General features: G+C 47.7%; 4 protein-coding genes across 7 annotated transcripts; 2 read left to right on the forward strand and 2 right to left on the reverse strand.

Moving 5' to 3' along the window:
* Positions 1-95: 95 nt before the first annotated feature.
* Positions 96-2,728, reverse strand: LOC6531421 (transcription factor grauzone). Its single transcript, XM_002092188.3, has 4 exons — positions 2,572-2,728; positions 1,115-2,471; positions 662-1,052; positions 96-598 (listed from the first exon to the last, which is right to left on the reverse strand). Exons 1-4 carry the CDS (start codon positions 2,573-2,575, stop codon positions 392-394), a joined length of 1,959 nt encoding a protein of 652 aa, XP_002092224.1. The 5' UTR covers positions 2,576-2,728; the 3' UTR covers positions 96-391.
* Positions 2,729-2,740: 12 nt separating this feature from the next.
* On the forward strand, positions 2,741-3,954 carry LOC6531422. Of its 2 annotated transcripts, none has more exons than XM_015195836.3 (4): positions 2,741-2,789; positions 2,993-3,033; positions 3,088-3,336; positions 3,390-3,954. In XM_015195836.3, exons 2-4 carry the CDS (start codon positions 3,010-3,012, stop codon positions 3,792-3,794), a joined length of 678 nt encoding a protein of 225 aa, XP_015051322.1. In that variant the 5' UTR covers positions 2,741-2,789; positions 2,993-3,009; the 3' UTR covers positions 3,795-3,954. The 2 variants fall into 2 exon arrangements, with proteins under 2 accessions (XP_015051322.1, XP_015051323.1); XM_015195837.2 differs by lacking the exon at positions 2,741-2,789 and adding an exon at positions 2,796-2,932.
* A 137-nt stretch (positions 3,955-4,091) lies between these two features.
* Positions 4,092-8,638, forward strand: LOC6531423 (inhibitor of Bruton tyrosine kinase). The gene is made up of 8 exons (XM_002092190.4): positions 4,092-4,474; positions 4,541-4,806; positions 4,867-5,440; positions 5,493-5,620; positions 5,674-5,817; positions 5,873-6,471; positions 6,532-7,340; positions 7,399-8,638. Exons 1-8 carry the CDS (start codon positions 4,307-4,309, stop codon positions 8,278-8,280), a joined length of 3,570 nt encoding a protein of 1,189 aa, XP_002092226.1. The 5' UTR covers positions 4,092-4,306; the 3' UTR covers positions 8,281-8,638.
* On the reverse strand, positions 8,445-15,910 carry LOC6531424 (NADPH oxidase 5). Of its 3 annotated transcripts, XM_015195838.3 has the most exons (14): positions 14,799-15,910; positions 13,843-13,937; positions 12,603-12,717; positions 12,324-12,542; positions 12,081-12,231; positions 11,810-12,020; positions 11,525-11,754; positions 10,228-11,455; positions 9,835-10,171; positions 9,598-9,771; positions 9,397-9,507; positions 9,136-9,341; positions 8,983-9,079; positions 8,445-8,917 (listed from the first exon to the last, which is right to left on the reverse strand). In XM_015195838.3, exons 1-14 carry the CDS (start codon positions 15,444-15,446, stop codon positions 8,720-8,722), a joined length of 4,020 nt encoding a protein of 1,339 aa, XP_015051324.1. In that variant the 5' UTR covers positions 15,447-15,910; the 3' UTR covers positions 8,445-8,719. The 3 variants fall into 3 exon arrangements, with proteins under 3 accessions (XP_015051324.1, XP_015051325.1, XP_002092227.1); XM_015195839.3 differs by lacking the exon at positions 9,598-9,771; XM_002092191.4 differs by lacking the exons at positions 13,843-13,937; positions 14,799-15,910 and adding an exon at positions 13,036-13,826.
* Positions 15,911-16,331: the final 421 nt, after the last annotated feature.

Genomic DNA, 16,331 nt, shown 5'->3' on the forward strand with positions numbered 1-16,331 from the left:
GAAACAAATGAAACCATGTAAATGTCATTGCGTTATATAAGGTGCAATTAAGCCATCCTTGTAAATAATTATAAAGAAAGAAAGACATTCCCAACTTTGTTTTGTTATCAATTGTTTGGATTGGAGCCGAGTCCAGTTCGCATTTATTATTAAATACTTTCAGCTTAGGACTAAGGTACAAAACGCTCTTTAAGTATCAACTTTCACAGATTTCCTTTGAAAGAGAGTGACTTAATCAATACGTTATTCTATGTTTTATGGACAAATAATTAAAATGTGTGCGAATGTGTCATTAATTTATAATAATATTGGACAGTTTAAATTTAACTCGAGCTAATTCTGTGAAAGTGAGGAAAGGCGTTTGAATATATTAAACAATTCTCTTTCGGTGCTAGATCTCCTGTTTCGGCTTGTTTTGCGTCGAGGCGTTACGCGAAATCTTCAGGATGTTGGGAGGCTTGGGCTGGTTTTTGTCTGCCTCGTATTGGGCGCGATGCAATCGCTGGCGATGCTTGTACATGTTGGCGGAGCAGAAGAATGTCATCGGGCAGTTGGGACAGGTGTAGAGTACTTCACCAGTATGGGTAGATGTGTGTTCCTACAAGCGAGTTTTAATAAAGTTCATCAATCTACTTCAACAGGTTATGAGATGCAAACTTACCTTTAGCTCCTGGGGTCGCTTGAAAGCCTTTTCGCACATGGTGCACTTGAACTTGCGCTCGCACTCGTGATTGTGGTAGATGTGACGCCTGAGAGCCCTGGCATTTGGGGACACCTTGGCGCATATGTGGCAGCGATGCTCGCCAGCACTTTCTACGTGGATGCTTTTCATGTGCTGCTTCAGGCCTGTCATGCCCTTTAGCCAAGCGCCGCATATCTGGCACTGCTGCAGCTCCGGCTCCGGACGTGGCTTATCTGAGTGCATCAGCTCCTGGTGCTTCTTCAGGATGATCTTGGTGCGCATCTGCTTGCCGCACTTGTCGCAGATTATGGTACTCTCTGGGTCGTGCATGGAGCTCATGTGGTTTTTAAGCTTGCGCTCGGTGAGGAATCTGTTGCGAAAAAGTAAACAAAAGTTAAGAAAGAAGTATAGACGCTTAAAGGTTAAACCCACTTCTTATTGCACTCGGAACAGGTGAACTTGAACTCCGACTTGGGTACATGCTTGTTAAGCTTGTGATAGTCTATAGCCGTTTTGCTGAGGAAGGTCTTCGAGCAGAGGTCGCAGCTAAAGGTAAGTTTGACGGCGGGATCCATGTGCACCTGTTGATGAGATTCAAGATGTCGAGAATTTTGGAATGACTTCTCACAGACGCTGCACTTAAAGTGATCAGGATTCCAGTGAACGAGTACATGCTCGGCCAGCACTTTGCGCTGCGTAAACTTGCGACCACAGCACATCATGTAGCCGGGATCCACTTGATGGGTCAGTCGGTGATGACGCTGCATCTCGGTGAAGTTGTGCACCAGCAGATTGCAGATGGCACACGGCAGTACGCTGGTAAAGAACTTGGCGATGATGACATCGTACTCCTCCTGCTGTTTCTTGCGCTGCTCCAGCAGCTCACGAGACATGCGTACTTTCGGCTCCGCCGATTTCGTCCGCTTCTTGTATTTCTTGGGGCGCACTACTGTTCTTTTCGGCAGCACGGCAAACTCTTGCTTTCCATTGTCTAGCTCAAAGTCTGAGTCGGTGTCGAAGCCACCGCTGCCACCGTCGTCCTCAGAGGAATCATCGCTGGGCACCAGGCATGAGAAGTCAGGGTCCGTCTCCTCATCTCCGAACTCGTCAAACTCTTCAGCCTTAAGGTCCAGTTGAATGTCTTCTTTAGGTTTTTGGGGCGGAGCAACGGTTGCGTCTGTTTTTCTTGGGCGCCCACGTCGCTTTTTGGGCGGTGGAGGCTCTGAAGTCTCTTCTACTCCATCCTCGTCGTTATCCTTGTCTATAGAGGATCCTTCCTCTGCCTTCAAACGCTTCCTAAGGCGTCTGGCTGCGCCCTCAAGTTGGTCTTGGTTTTCTTGTGTGTTTGCCGAACTCTCCAAGATCTCGATGCGGGGAAGAGTATCTAGTTCATGCTCCTCTATCTTAACCTCTGGGTAGAAGAAGTTTCGTCCGCCAAGCTCTTGTGGTTCCGGCAACCTCTCCTCCTCCTGAGTTGGCAGTTTAAGAATCTCCGGGAAGGACGTAGGTTCCTGTGTTAGAGGATCATCCTCCATGAGCGCCACTTTTGTTTCCCGTAAAGAACTCTGCGCTGCACTGACGAAGTCGTGCAAAGTGTGGAAGTCGGAGACGGTTTTCCAGCAGCGTCCGCATATCCTTTCGTCGCTTTCCTTGGAGATCTGGACGGGGAAGTGCTGGTTGACGATCCTAGTCACCTCCAGTTGAACGCCTCGCGCGGAGTGTACATCTATGTAGTCCCCCATCATGGCCGGATACTCGCACATGCAGAGTAAGCAGCACGGAGAAGAGTCTATTAAAGATATTAAAATGAAAAATTAAGCATTTAGGATCACCAACTTGGGGGGAAATTGGATGCGGTCCTTCCGATTCCTTCACTGCGGCAAGCTTACCCATTGCGATTTGTATACTTTGTTACAGGTAATAAAAAGCCATCTAAGTGCTTGGACGTAAAATGCAGTTTTTATTTACTTTACTAATTTGTTTAAAGCCGCAGTGCAATCAAAACGCCAGCTGTTTTGCAGTTCACAATAGCAGAGCAAGCTGCGGGTGCTTACCAACACTGCCGATAACGATAGGCGACGTCGTATCAGCATTCGGTCACTCTAAGGTTTGTGCATTAAAAATTATTGTTATTATTTACAATTTCAAAGAAAAATGAACAGTTAATGCAGTGAGATCGAGTTTTCTCAACATAATATCTTCAAGCAAGAATTTGTTATTCGTTAACACATAACAAGAGGGAGAGAAATAGTACATGTTGTGAAGTAACCGAATCGACCATTTGTTTACGTTTTACTTTCTTATTTGCAGAAAATCCAAACTCCAGCATGTCGGATTTCGAGAAAGAAGTGGTAAGACTGTTATAAACCAAATTCAAACAATTTCTAAGTGCTTTATATCCTTAGAGGAGCGAGGAAGGCTCTAATGAACCCAGGGAAACCATTTGGTACACCATTGGAGAGCTTGTGAAAATGGTCGTGTGTCCAGGTTGTGGAATATCTATGGTGTCGTTCAAAAACCGCTTCGCCCACATCAAGAAGTGCTTTAGCATTAAAAGACGAGGTCCTTTGTACAGGATTCACGGATATGCGGAGTGCAAGTGTGGTTTCCTTATAGCGGACACGGAAAAAGCTCGAAAACTGCATTGTTGTTCGGTAAATAAGCTGTGTGCAATAGCCGTCCAAGTTTTAAAAAGTATCTTTTTTAGGGAAAACTTCGGCCCTGCAAGCCATTCATACCAGCTGAGGCAAAACCCCCCGCGAAAGAACCTGCTGAAGAAGTTCAACCATCAAAAAGGGAACAGGCTTTGCAGCCGTTGATACGCAATTTTATAAGCCCCATCAAACAGCATGAGTTTCCATGCCTGGATATTTCATATTCCAGTAAATCTAATCCTAAGCCAACGTCAAGGCCACGGGTCCGTAACTTCGATAGGCCACCCAGAAGTCAAGCTCCAAAGGAAGTCTGCGTGTACTCCATAATTCGGAGGAATGGGACTATCTCAGTGACCGGAAGATCCATCGTTAGGTACCGGGGAGGCAACGAAAACCTTGCCATACTTAAGAAGCGAGTAACTTCTCGCCTGCAAGAAGTAAAAATGAAAAACGTATAACATAATAATGTACATATAAGTAATCTAAGCTGTAGGTAAGTCTTTATTGTTAAGAAAGTAAATGTAGTATGTATTTATGTATTCATGTATTTATTAAGTCTCAAGTAATTATCAGTTTGTTATATTCTTCTGCCTTCATAAAACCTTACTGTTTACAGTATTATCTTAAGGTAAACTTCTTGATTGGTATAAACAAAAACAATTCATTTGTGTAAATCAAAAGTTGGTTTTATATGGAACACCTGTTTATATTAAAACGGTGGTCAGTAATATAAACAAGAATGTGATTGCATTTAAAGGGAGTATTTCAAATAAATACTTTGTTAAAGTATTATTAAAGTTAGGTAAACAGAGCTAGTGCATTTTAAATTATGCGCCAAATTACAGTTGCATTTTAATTAGTTGGGTTAGGTTGCAGTCACTCTTCACATCTGGTCACACTGCAACGCGAGCAAAACAAAATAATCCACGTAAAGAAGTTGATATCCCGGCGTTTATTTCTAAATTATCCGATGTCAGTCGCCAGGACCCAGGAATATGATTGCACCGTCAAGTGTAGACACCACCAGCATGGAAACGCCATCACCGCCGCGCTGACAAAGCGTTCTATTGACCACCAGAAGCTTGCGGCTTTTATTTTCAAGACGTGCGGAAATTTCGCCAATATTTTGGACGATCTGGTGGGTGGTGAAATTGGACGAGCCCTAGAAGGCAATTAATTTGTTGTCTGCATCTCGAATTTCTAGGGCCGCTCAGCGGTGCACATGTCCGCCTCCACTGCCCGATACGAAATTCTGGAGTGGCTGCTCAACCACGGAGCCTACATCAATGGCCAGGACTACGAATCTGGGAGCAGTCCATTACACAGAGCACTATACTACGGCTCTATAGACTGCGCCGTACTGCTGCTTCGCTACGGAGCCAGCTTGGAACTGCTAGACGAGGACACCAGGTGTCCACTACAGGCCATCTGCCGGAAGTGCGACGACGATGACCTCGCCACAGATTCACAGTGAGTGGGAATGCAGAAAGCTTTTGATTTTAGCCACTTAACTTATGCATCTCCCCCTAGAAATGATGTCCTGGTGTGGGGCTCCAACAAGAACTACAACCTGGGCATTGGCAACGAGCAGAACACCAATACACCGCAGGCGGTGGACTTCTTCCGCAAGTCCAACCTTTGGCTGGAACAGGTCGCCCTGGGTGCTTACCACAGTTTGTTCTGCGACAAGAAGGGTCACCTGTATGCCGTGGGTCATGGAAAAGGCGGTCGCCTGGGCATCGGAGTGGAAAACAGTCTTCCTGCGCCCAAGAGGGTAAAGGTTTCGTCCAAACTGAGCAGCGACTCCATTCAGTGCATCAGCGTGTCCCGACAGCACTCACTGGTGCTCACGCATCACTCGCTGGTTTTCGCCTGCGGCCTTAACACAGACCATCAATTGGGCGTGCGTGATGCCGCCGAACACCTCACGCAGTTTAAGGAAGTGGTCGCCTTGCGTGACAAAGGTGCCAGCGATCTGGTGCGCGTGATCGCCTGCGATCAGCACTCTATCGCCTACGGCAGCAGGTGTGTCTACGTCTGGGGGGCCAACCAGGGCCAGTTTGGCATCAGTGCTAACACGCCATCCATCATGGTGCCCACATTGGTGAGTTTTTAACATAGCTATACGTATTTTCTAACATCCTTTTTTTTTGTAGATCAAGCTTCCAGCCAGGACTACAATACGCTTTGTGGAGGCCAACAATGCAGCCACGGTAATTTACAACGAGGAAAAGGTCATTACGCTTTACTATGCAGATAAAACTAGATACATAAAGACACCCAAGTAAGTTTAATAAGTTATAGAAAATTATATCATAACAACTTGTTGCCCACCAGCTACGAAGATCTCAAGAGCATATCGGTAATGGGCGGCAACCTAAAGAACTCCACGAAGGGCTCCGCGGCAGCTCTCAAGCTACTCATGCTCACTGAAACCAATGTGGTGTATTTATGGTACGAGAATACTCAGCAATTCTACAGGTAAGCCATCCACATCCGTTCTATGTTTAGTTTATGCCCATGTACTCTTTTGCAGATGTAATTTTTCACACATTCGTCTGCCCCACATAAAGAAAATTCTCTACAAGTGCAATCAGGTCATGGTGCTATCCGAGGATGGCTGTGTTTATAGGGGAAAGTGCAATCAGATCGCCCTGCCAGCGTCAGCAGTGCAGGAAAAGCAACGGAGCACCCTGGAAAACTGGCAGGACAACGATCAAAACAAAACGGAAATCTCCCGGGAACACGTTATCCGGATCGAGCTGCAGCGAATGCCGAACATCGATCGTGCGACGGACATATTTTGCGATGAGGGCTTCGCGTCTTTTGCCGTTCTGCAGGAGTCACACACCAAGTACTTTCGAAAGCCAACACTGCCACGAAAGGAGCACAGCTTCAAGAAGCTTCTACACGAGACTAGCGACTGTGATGCTGTTCACGACGTAGTATTCCATGTGGATGGAGAGAAGTTCGCAGCCCATAAGTTCATAATTTTCAGTCGGGCGCCAGGTCTTAGAGACCTTGTACGTAGATATCTGGACAAGGATATTTACTTAAATTTGGACAATTTGACGGGAAAGATGTTTGAATTGATATTAAATCACATCTACTCGAGCTACTGGCCAACGGAGGATGGTGAGAATAGAAAAATGTTAAAAAAAAGCGTTTAATTGAAATCATAAATATCTTCTTTAGATATTGACTGTATACAGCAAAGTCTAGGACCTGCGAATCCTCAACAACGAACTCGCACCTGCGAGATGTTCCTACCTCACCTGGAGAAGTTTCAACTAGTCGAGCTGGCCAAGTACGTACAGAGCTACGTGCGTGACCATCAATTTCCACTGCCCAATGCCAGAAAGCTTTTCAATCGCTTCCATCGCTGCGATCATCCAGAGTTGTACGATGTGAGGATTGTCTGCGAGGACGGAAAGGTACTAGAGGCTCATAAATGTATGCTAGTGGCGCGGTTGGAGTACTTTGAGATGATGTTCATGCACTCATGGGCGGAACGCTCTTCTGTAACCATGGAAGGTGTACCTGCGGAGTATATGGAGCCGGTTCTAGATTACCTGTACAGTCTGGACAACGAGGCGTTTTGCAAGCAGGGTTATCTGGAGACGTTCCTGTACAACATGATAACCATTTGCGACCAGTACTTTATAGAGTCGTTGCAGAATGTGTGCGAGTCTCTAATCCTGGACAAAATCAGCATAAGAAAGTGCGGTGAAATGCTCGAGTTTGCAGCCATGTACAACTGCAAACTACTTCAAAAAGGGTGCATGGATTTCATTTGCCAAAACTTGGCTAGGGTACTTTGCTATCGCAGTATTGAACTATGCGATGGGGAGACTCTAAAATGCTTGAATGAGCATTATCGAAAGATGTTTAAGAGGGTGTTCGACTACAGGCAAATAACTCCTTTCTCAGAGGCTATAGAAGATGAACTGTTGCTCAGCTTAGTGGACGGGTGTGATGTGGACCTGGATTATAGAATGGATGCGGTTTGTGCTTAACAATTCTATCTTTAGTCTCGGTATATATACAGTTTCTATTTTTCAGGAATCTAAGCTAAAGCAAGCAGCCAAACACAAACAGAAGGATTTGCGAAAGCAAGATGCCCGGCATCAGTATGAACAGCAGGCCATATCAAGCATGATGAGATCTCTGAGCGTTAGCGAACAGACTCCAGGGGCAGAAGTGCCTTCATCGCCCCAGGATAGCGCTCGCGGTGAGGCCAAAAACTGGTCTCGTGTGGTGGACAAAAAAGACCAAAAGCGAAAACTTGCCGAAACTGCATTAAAAGTGAACAACACACTCAAGCTAGAGGAGCCACCGACTCATGAACTGATACCCATTGAAAGGAAGCCCCTGAAGGAGCAAACACCTCCTCCACCATCACATGAAACTGAGCCCAGTACACCATTAAGCAAAAGTTACAACCTCGATTTTAGCTCCTTGACTCCCCAGTCGCAGAAGCTTTCGCAGAAGCAACGGAAGCGTCTTTCCTCTGAGTCGAAAAGTTGGCGCACTAATAATCCACCCTTGGTGGAACAATCCTCCACTCCAGTGGCCGTTCCAAATGCCTGGGGAGTAACTACAACCCCATCGAGCTCATTTAATGACTCATTTACTTCGCCGACCACTGGAAGCATCACGGATCCCACTTCATTTGCCAATATGATGAGGGGACATGCAACCTCTTCCACCACAGCCACTGAGCACGGCCAGAGCTTCTCGCGCATCTTAGCGGATGAAAAAAGACAGAGGGAATCCTATGAGCGCATGCGGAACAAATCTTTGGTTCACACGCAGATTGAGGAGACAGCCATTGCAGAATTGAGGGAGTTCTACAACGTTGACAACATTGATGATGAGACTATAACTATTGCCCGAATGTCCAGGCCCAGTGATATCAACTTTAGCACTTGGCTGAGGCAGTAAATTGGTACAGGTAGCTTAGTAGTAAGGAGTGTTTTTATTAGAGTGTCCGAACTGTTTGTGATTGTGAAGCGATTTACTGCGACCGGGGACATCAAATGTAGAACTCGGAGCCGCCTGCAAAGAAGCTCTTGCTATATATATTCAAAACCAAATGCAATAGGGAATTGGACGGCACATTGGGTAACAAACTTTATTGCATGAGCATATAGATTATACAGATAGATATAGATATTTACAAGCTGGGGGACACACTAAACAATGAGGCAACAAGACAAGTGACGAATAAATAGCCATCTAAGCTAAGCTAAACCGAACCGAACCCGAAATAAACCCGTTGCTTATGCAAATGAGAACACGATGAACGAAGGGGATTGACACAGAGCGTGAGGTGGAGATGAAACTGGACGAGAAGATGTGGGCGAGGGATGTGGCGGCCTGTTCAGAAGCACTCCTTACGAAAGGCGAATCCGTACTGGTCGCACTTGTATCTCAACGTTTTGGCCAACTGTGGCGGGCCGCAGTAGAAGACGGTCACCTTCCCCTTTTGCTGGGCCTGGAGCTGCTTGAACACCTTATCCCAGTTGGGTCTGCCGGCATTGGTGCGAGTTTTCAGGCCCGTGATCAGATCCCGCTTGCCCTGGTGATGAAATTTATGCACAAGTTAGAATATCACTGATATTAAGGCGTATGTTCTGGGGCTACCTTCTCGTGCAGTAAGTCCAAAGCTAGTTGGAGACCCACTGCCTTCATGTCGGTTCTTTGCAGCGCACTTGTTATGTACATGTGCATGTCCAGGAAGCTGTGAATAAACCAGTGAAAAACTTCACACAATAGATACTTTCAGCTGATACTTACCGCTCCATGGCACCGCCCAGCTCTGCCTGCTCAATCTCCAGCTGGGACAGCAGATTGACGAACCACTCGAAGGATCTTTGATCCCTGTTGATCCAGAAGAAGTCTACCTTGCGCAGATTCATCACAGACTTGGGTATTTCGCTGGCCCACTCAAACTGGCATCTCGGGCAACTGTGCCGTGCTTTCCAGTACCGATGCATGATGGACTATTTAGGATTACACAATTAGATGCGTTTATGGACTACACAAGAACTAATGTACCTGCAGAATGGAGGCAAACGGTGTGACTCCAATGCCCGTGCCAATTAGCACCGCGTGCTGGGCGCCAAAGATGTGACTCGAGGGTGCTCCATATGGGCCATCGATGAATATCTAGGTGGAGAATCACAAAGTTAGCATTAGGATTAGGTTAGTGGGTTAGCCCTTGTTGGCTTTTGGTATGTGTGTTGGTGTAACCCGCACCTCCATGACTCCCGCATCAAGTGTCACTTTGCCACCGCTGTTAGTTGTGGAGCTACCAGTTGATCCCCCACCGCCTCCTCCGGATCTGTTATTTATGGAGGTGGACAGGGAGCGCAGGAAAGTGGGTCGTCGCAGAATAGATTTTCTGCTAGGCGATCCCGTCTGTGTTTGGTCCTTCGGTTGGATGAATTAGTGGCTTAGAAGAGTTAGTTGGTACGTCAGTCACCGAGTACTTACCTCCAACGGCTTGGAGGCCCCCTCGGCGGACAGACTTAGTCTGGCCACCTGCAACTTGTCCGCTGGATCCATCTTCGAACCCAGTTGACCCTGTTCGGCTCGGCTAGCTGGACTTGCTCCATTGGCTTCTCCGACCGCCACCTGATGCTCCCGCTCCTCCATGCTGGGCGTCTTGAAGGCGATGATTGTGGGCTTGGTGCGCATGTATCGGAAACTCTGCGCCAGCGACTTGTTTTGCGGACTGAGGTAGGCCAATCCCACGCTGTTGTTCCTGGCGCGGCGCACCCGCTTCTCATCAAAGGCAGACTCGGATTCAGAGCGACCCAAAGCTCGTAGGCTGTGGATTAGAATGTGAGTCTCGAAAAGGTATTAAATCTAAAGCTTGATACTTACGCCTTGAGGCGACTCCGCTTCTTGCTCTTCACACTGATGTCCGGCAGAGATATGCTCTTCTCCAGCGGCCTCTGCTTCAAGTTGGAGTCCTCCCGCTCGCCATCACCCATGAAGGCTCCATTCGGAATGCCCTTCTTGGGGTCCACTGTCTCCTTCCTGGAGAATGTCCGCTGCAGGCTCTTCTTGATGCTGCGTATGCGGTTTACTCCGGTGGATGAAGGGTCGGTAGGAGCTCCAGGCGCGGGCTTGCGGTTCTGGCGCGGTGGACGCACTGGCGGCACAGCCTGCACGCCCAAATTCTTGGCCAGGAAGTCTGTTTGCGGCGTAGCTGATCTTTCTCCGGCTATCGCAGGGTTACGGGCTTCGTTGAGGAGCATGAAACTGGGCGTGGGAATGGCGTGCATGTGCTGGGGAATATCCTGCGAGGAGCCACTTTGCTGCAGCTTTTGCTGCTCCCGCTCAAAGTAGCGGTACAGGCGATTGGTCCACTCGCCCACGGTGCGTATGTGTAACCACATGTAGTCCTCCTGCTCGGGCGCCGAACTAATGGTAAACGGATGCCACTCATAGTTGGCAATGGCCGGGATGTTCACGAAGACATAATCTCCGGGACGGAAGTTAAAGTGATGTGGTCGCTTGATCACCAGATGCACCACTTTGGAAGGCAGTAGCAGTCCAGAGCTGATGTACGTCTTGCCGTGCTCTCCCCTCATCCAAATGAAGCGCAGTGCCCTTTCCACGATGTAAACGAGTCCTGGGAGCAGGAACCACTTCCAGAAGTTGGGGCCATGGAAGAGGCAGAGTATCCAGAAGGGCACATAAAGAAGATGGGTCCAATAGAAGACTTCGAAGCTGCCTTTCCGTCGAACAAATGGCTGTGAGCACACGAACATCACCACCAGAATGGCCAGGAGAGCTATTCCCGTGGGATTGGCACATCCCGGTATCAGGCCAAACAGTCCAGGACGATCTGTAAGCAGCCATTCCCCTATGGTGTAATGACCCGCATTGATGTTTGGATCGTTGATCACGATGATGGAAAAGTTGAACAGATGCATTATCGTATGAACCAAGCTCAGCACGGAGATCGTGATGCCCGTGAGTTTGTGCAGATAGACGTGATGATCCAGTGGCAGATACGAGGACAGCCCACGACCCCTGAGGTAAGTCAGCGAGTGCCGCAGCATAAGTACCAGGACCCAGGCACAGTTGAAGTTCAGGCATTGCCCTGAAAGAAATTAATTATACCATCCAATTAAATAGTCAATAGTCATATAAGTTCCAGATCAGCACTCACCACAAGCTCTAGCTATGATGACGAAACCATTGCTAGCACGGTACTGAATAGCGCGGGATATGAACAGGCACAGATTGACGGTGATATAGAAGAAGAGGTAGGTGACGAACACCTGGTTGTTCTTCATGTAGGCCAGCGAGAACTGATGGGGCAGGGAGTTCCAAAAACCACTCTTCGCCGCTCCTCCCGCCTGCCGATCCTCTGCGATGGGCACCAACCAGCGATCGATTCTATAAAATGGAATTTAGTCAGTTAAAAGATATGGTATCTTCAGCCGGATCTTACGTTATGCTCAGGTTCTCCAGAAGGCCACCGTGCTTATGCAGCTGGTTCTTCAGCGCCTCGTACGTGATCTCACCACTGTTGTGTGGATCAGCATCCTCGAACATGGCGCTGGTGAGATCCTCGATCTGGTCCTCGGAGAACTCCATTCCGTTCTCCTTGATGCAGTGCCGTATAACATCGTGCAGCTCCTTGTGCTGAATGAGCCCGTCACCTGGCAAGTTAAAGATGGATGGTTCAGAAGAGATTCTCTAGTTTATTCTGTAAAACCCACCATCTATATCATAGACCTTGAACAAAAAGCGGATCTTGTCATCTGCCGACTGACCGGAGAACTGGTGTATCGCATCAATAAACTCCTGCAGGGAAATGGAACCCGAGTTGTCCTTATCGAAGATTTGGAAAACGCGCTCTGTGAAGAAAGGCTAAATCGAAAGAAAATGGCATGAGCATTATCAAACATACTTTTACAAATATCAACTAATTAGTACACCTATGATATGTTTTGCCAACTCACATTCTTTGAGGTAACTATCTTCTGAAACTCCTCCCGCCGAATCTCCTGCTCGTTTCCCACGGTAGTACGGAAGAGCTGCTCCAGCCGGGCCAGCGAACTCTTGTCGAATCCGGTCCTTGGTCGGGAGTTGGTCAGATGGGAGATGAACTCCATCACCTGGTTGGTGGATACCAAGTTGCTTCCATCCACCTCAATCAGGCGGTACAGCTTGTCGAGGATCTAGTGGATGAATTGAATAAAGGATCAAATTAAATTCCGAACATGATGGTAACCACTTACCCCTCTGGTGTGCCAGATGTCGCGGAAGTTCTTGAAGGAAACCCTCTTATTCTCGCCGCAGATCACATAGGCCACCGATTCAATTTGCTCGGCAAAGTCCATCTGGCGATCGTCCCTGCAAGATCCATAAAAAGAACTCAATATAGGTAAATATACATTGCTACTCCCACATGTCTTGGCATTGCTACACAGAAAAACATTTACCCAGAATACAATTTACTGAAAATCCATAAAAGATCATTTCGAAGTGAGTCATCTTACTGATTGGTTTTCAAAAGAATTAATGCTTTCATTGATAAGAAGAATATTTAACTGAGTTACCAAGTTGAGTCAGTCATTGAGATTTTATCGAAAATATTACTGAACGAACTGGATTTCACATTAAATTGTTTTCAAATTCAATAGTCTCCTTCCACTGACACATATTTTTCACCTTTATCTTTACTGATTCCATTTGCTGATTTACATGTGTACTCCATCAGCACTTGGCAGGCGAATGCCATATTACTTTGATTAGTGTTTGCGTTGAAAAAATTAATATATTTACAAAGCGCGATGATGTTATTTGCTTTGATGATGTCGTATTGGGCTTTTAATTGTTTCAAGCACTTGATAAAAATCCGTGTCGGCGGTATTATGCCGGTTTCATTATTTGCTGTGCACAAGATACGACGACTCCCGATACCAATACCGATCTCCATCCCAGTCCCGATCCCTATCCCGCATGCCCAGATATCGCTGCTGCTCGCACTATATTTGTATTTGAATGACTTCATTACGACAGGCAGCCAGTGACAGTTTCTGGCTGCAGAGCAGTCCAGGTGCCCAGTTCCATGCCAGAGCCCAGTTCCAACTTTAGAGGCTGTCGAGGCACGCGGACTATGTTAGCTGTTGTATATGTTAACACACGGCGCAGATAGCATCGCCATGGGCAACGGACATCGCCATCGTCTGGGAACGGAGCTGGCATCTGGCATCTGGGGGCTCTGATGTGGCATGGGGCTTCTGGTCGGCGCAGCTGGAATGGAATGCCTGGAGCACGCCAGCCAGGTGCGTGTGTGGATCCGAGTGGATCGTACTGGATAGTATGGCTATTTTTTTTTGTTCCGAAGGCGAGCTAATTGTTTTGGCACCGTCGCAACAACATCAGCAGCGATCTCAGAGGAGCAGGAGGATACCAAGAAACCAACTCCACCTCCAATTCCAACTCCACCTCCGCCATCAACCAACCCACACTTACGTTAGCCGACCCTTGAGGTGCTCGATCCAGCGATCTTGCAGGAGATAGCCATTCCGCTCGAGATCAAACAGCTGGAAGAGCTTCTGCTGGAATTCCTGTAAGCAAGACCGAAAAACAAGTTGTAAACCGATGGATTTATGCGTCTCCCGTTTCTGGGCAACGGGCAAGTGTTAATTAATTTACGTTCACATTGTTTGGAGAAGCATTTGTTTATGCCCCGCAATCGAAGATTTATATAGTACATATACACGGAGGGAGCACTGTGTTTACCCAGTACTGACCCACGTAATGAGCATAATTAAGAGTGTTCTGGTCCCACGATTGGGAATGGAAATCGCACTATGCGGTAGTGATGAAGACGAATGGCATAAATTAGCCGCTTATTAATATTTTAATGGCATTCGATCTCACGATCATGAGCGCGCCACAGCCACAGCATTGTCTGCAAATCGAAGCGCAGCACACTTGGTCTTTTGCATTTGGTCACAGTTGGATGTGTTGGATGTGCGATCTCCCATCTCTCATCTCCCGGCGATGATGAAAAATGTGCATATTTAACGGATGAGCCCTGACTGGTTAAACGGCTTTCGGGGAGCCCATAAAAACAAAATGCTCGTGGTCGGAGCCGAAACAAAATAAACACCAGCCGCAAAAGCTGAGCCCATCAAGCAACCCAAAACGGGTTTTCACGATTGACCAGCGATCGGGTAAAGGACCACAGAATAAGTGGCACAAGGTCAGGCGCTCTGGAGCGCACTTTCTGAGACCCATATCCATTACCATTCCCATTCCCATCCATTTGATGATGTAATTTATTGCACACGCCAAGAAACTAAGTTGCCGTAAATGTTTCATCAACAGAACATAAATTTAAAGGAAGCAGAAAGTTGCACAACTATAACTTTGAATGTTATATACTTCGATTTAAATTTAAGGACTCTCCCGGAAGGACTCACCTCGTCCAGGAAGAGCTTGCGAAAGGCCTCCCTGGTGTGTTTGCCCTCGCCCTCGTCGAAAAGTGCACTGCACTCGGATATGAGGAGCCAGCGCTGCTTCTCCCGGCGCGCCTCCAGCTCCATGGAGCTGCAGTTCTTATCTAAATTGAGGTTGTATCGTTCCATGTACAAATTTGATTGCCGCTGATTCGGATTCCCATTTCCATTTCCATTTGCACTGGCAATCGCTTCCTGCTTGCCAACGCTGGCAACTAGAATACTTGGCGAGCTGGCCACAATTGGGCCAGCATTTGCCGCCGGCTCATCAGCACTGGCATCCACTGCATTCAAATCGAGAACGGCCGCTTCGCTGGTATCTCGGGTATCAGCTCTCTGGCCATCTGGCTGCACTTCCTCCTCCGCCTTTTCCTCGGTGGAATCGCGTGCGCCATGCAATCGCTCCAGATATTGGGCGGCCTGCTGGAGCACGTGACTCACAACCGTGGGCGCTGACTGCTGGATGGGCTGCTGGGCAGGAGTTTGCGACTGGGGCAGCTCATCCGAGAAGGACACTTTTTTGGGCGAGCGCGAGGGCGTGGCGGGTATCTCCAGGGAACGACTGGACGAGACCGAACCGCGATGGTTGTTCGACTCCTGGTCCGCGTCCATGTTTTTCAAAAGGGGGGCTTGTGTACTAGCCAAAGGGGAATCACCAGAATCACGTGACACTCACTTTAATACATGCCACTTTATAATACAACAGTAAACTCGCGTCGTAAGGACACAGCAGCAACACGTTGGCACAGCAGCAACACCACGCTGAGATTTGGGTAAGTAGCAACTCCAACTTGGCACTCAAGTACTCCACATGCCAAAGGAGATGGAACTATATGTTCTGGGTGTTATCCTCGCGTCGGGTTTTGATATGCAGCCGCAACAAGTGGCAGCAAGGGGAGTATGAGAGTAACGCGACAGTAACGCACTTCACTTTCCAGCTCACCACAAGCCAAAGGTGTGGGAGTGGGTGTTATCCTTGCGTCGGAGCTCGAAACACGGAGGCAACACGACAAAGACGACGACGAAGCGAGGCGACACGACTCAGGTAAGAAGCAACACCAATCGGCGGCAGCGGCGAGCAGCAACTGAAAGCGAAAGCCAGGCAGGTGAGGTGAGGGCCTCGGATCCGATCGGATCGTAGCTCTATAGCTAGCATATGGCACGCTCTTGTCGGTGTTTTGGTATTGGCATTGGTATTGGTATTGGTGAGCGGGACTGATCGCTCGGATCGTATTGAGCCGATCGGTGGAACGCTTTGGAAAACGCGTTTGCCCAATATCGGTTCAATATTTCAGGCTTCTGCCAGCCAGCGAGTTTTAGAATGGACATGCAATGTCCCAGCCGATACAGCAGTACGCACTTGTGTGTGCCAGTGTGTATCTTTGCATCTGTATCTCCATCTCCGTACGGCTCATAAAATGGCTGCTCAGATAGATGATTGCCTCGTGAGTGTGTTAGTGTATGAGTGTGTGCGATTGATATTCTAATTTGGTTTTT

This window comes from Drosophila yakuba, chromosome 2R (assembly GCF_016746365.2).
Source record: "Drosophila yakuba strain Tai18E2 chromosome 2R, Prin_Dyak_Tai18E2_2.1, whole genome shotgun sequence".
Taxonomy (NCBI): Eukaryota; Metazoa; Arthropoda; class Insecta; order Diptera; family Drosophilidae; genus Drosophila; species Drosophila yakuba.

Coding starts and splice junctions, on each gene's coding strand:
- LOC6531421 (XM_002092188.3), bottom strand. Junction 1,053..1,114: donor TGTTCCGAGTGCAATAAGAA/GTGGGTTTAACC, acceptor TTTTCGCAACAG/ATTCCTCACCGAGCGCAAGC. Junction 599..661: donor AGCGACCCCAGGAGCTAAAG/GTAAGTTTGCAT, acceptor ACTCGCTTGTAG/GAACACACATCTACCCATAC.
- LOC6531423 (XM_002092190.4), top strand. CDS start 4,307: ATGTCAGTCGCCAGGACCCAGGAATATGATTGCACCGTCAAGTGTAGA. Junction 4,475..4,540: donor CCAATATTTTGGACGATCTG/GTGGGTGGTGAA, acceptor TCGAATTTCTAG/GGCCGCTCAGCGGTGCACAT. Junction 5,621..5,673: donor AGATACATAAAGACACCCAA/GTAAGTTTAATA, acceptor GTTGCCCACCAG/CTACGAAGATCTCAAGAGCA.
- LOC6531424 (XM_015195838.3), bottom strand. CDS start 15,446: ATGGACGCGGACCAGGAGTCGAACAACCATCGCGGTTCGGTCTCGTCC. Junction 9,342..9,396: donor CGTTTGCCTCCATTCTGCAG/GTACATTAGTTC, acceptor AATCCTAAATAG/TCCATCATGCATCGGTACTG. Junction 8,918..8,982: donor TGGACTTACTGCACGAGAAG/GTAGCCCCAGAA, acceptor TTTCATCACCAG/GGCAAGCGGGATCTGATCAC.
- LOC6531422 (XM_015195836.3), top strand. CDS start 3,010: ATGTCGGATTTCGAGAAAGAAGTG. Junction 3,034..3,087: donor CGGATTTCGAGAAAGAAGTG/GTAAGACTGTTA, acceptor TTATATCCTTAG/AGGAGCGAGGAAGGCTCTAA. Junction 3,337..3,389: donor GAAAACTGCATTGTTGTTCG/GTAAATAAGCTG, acceptor TATCTTTTTTAG/GGAAAACTTCGGCCCTGCAA.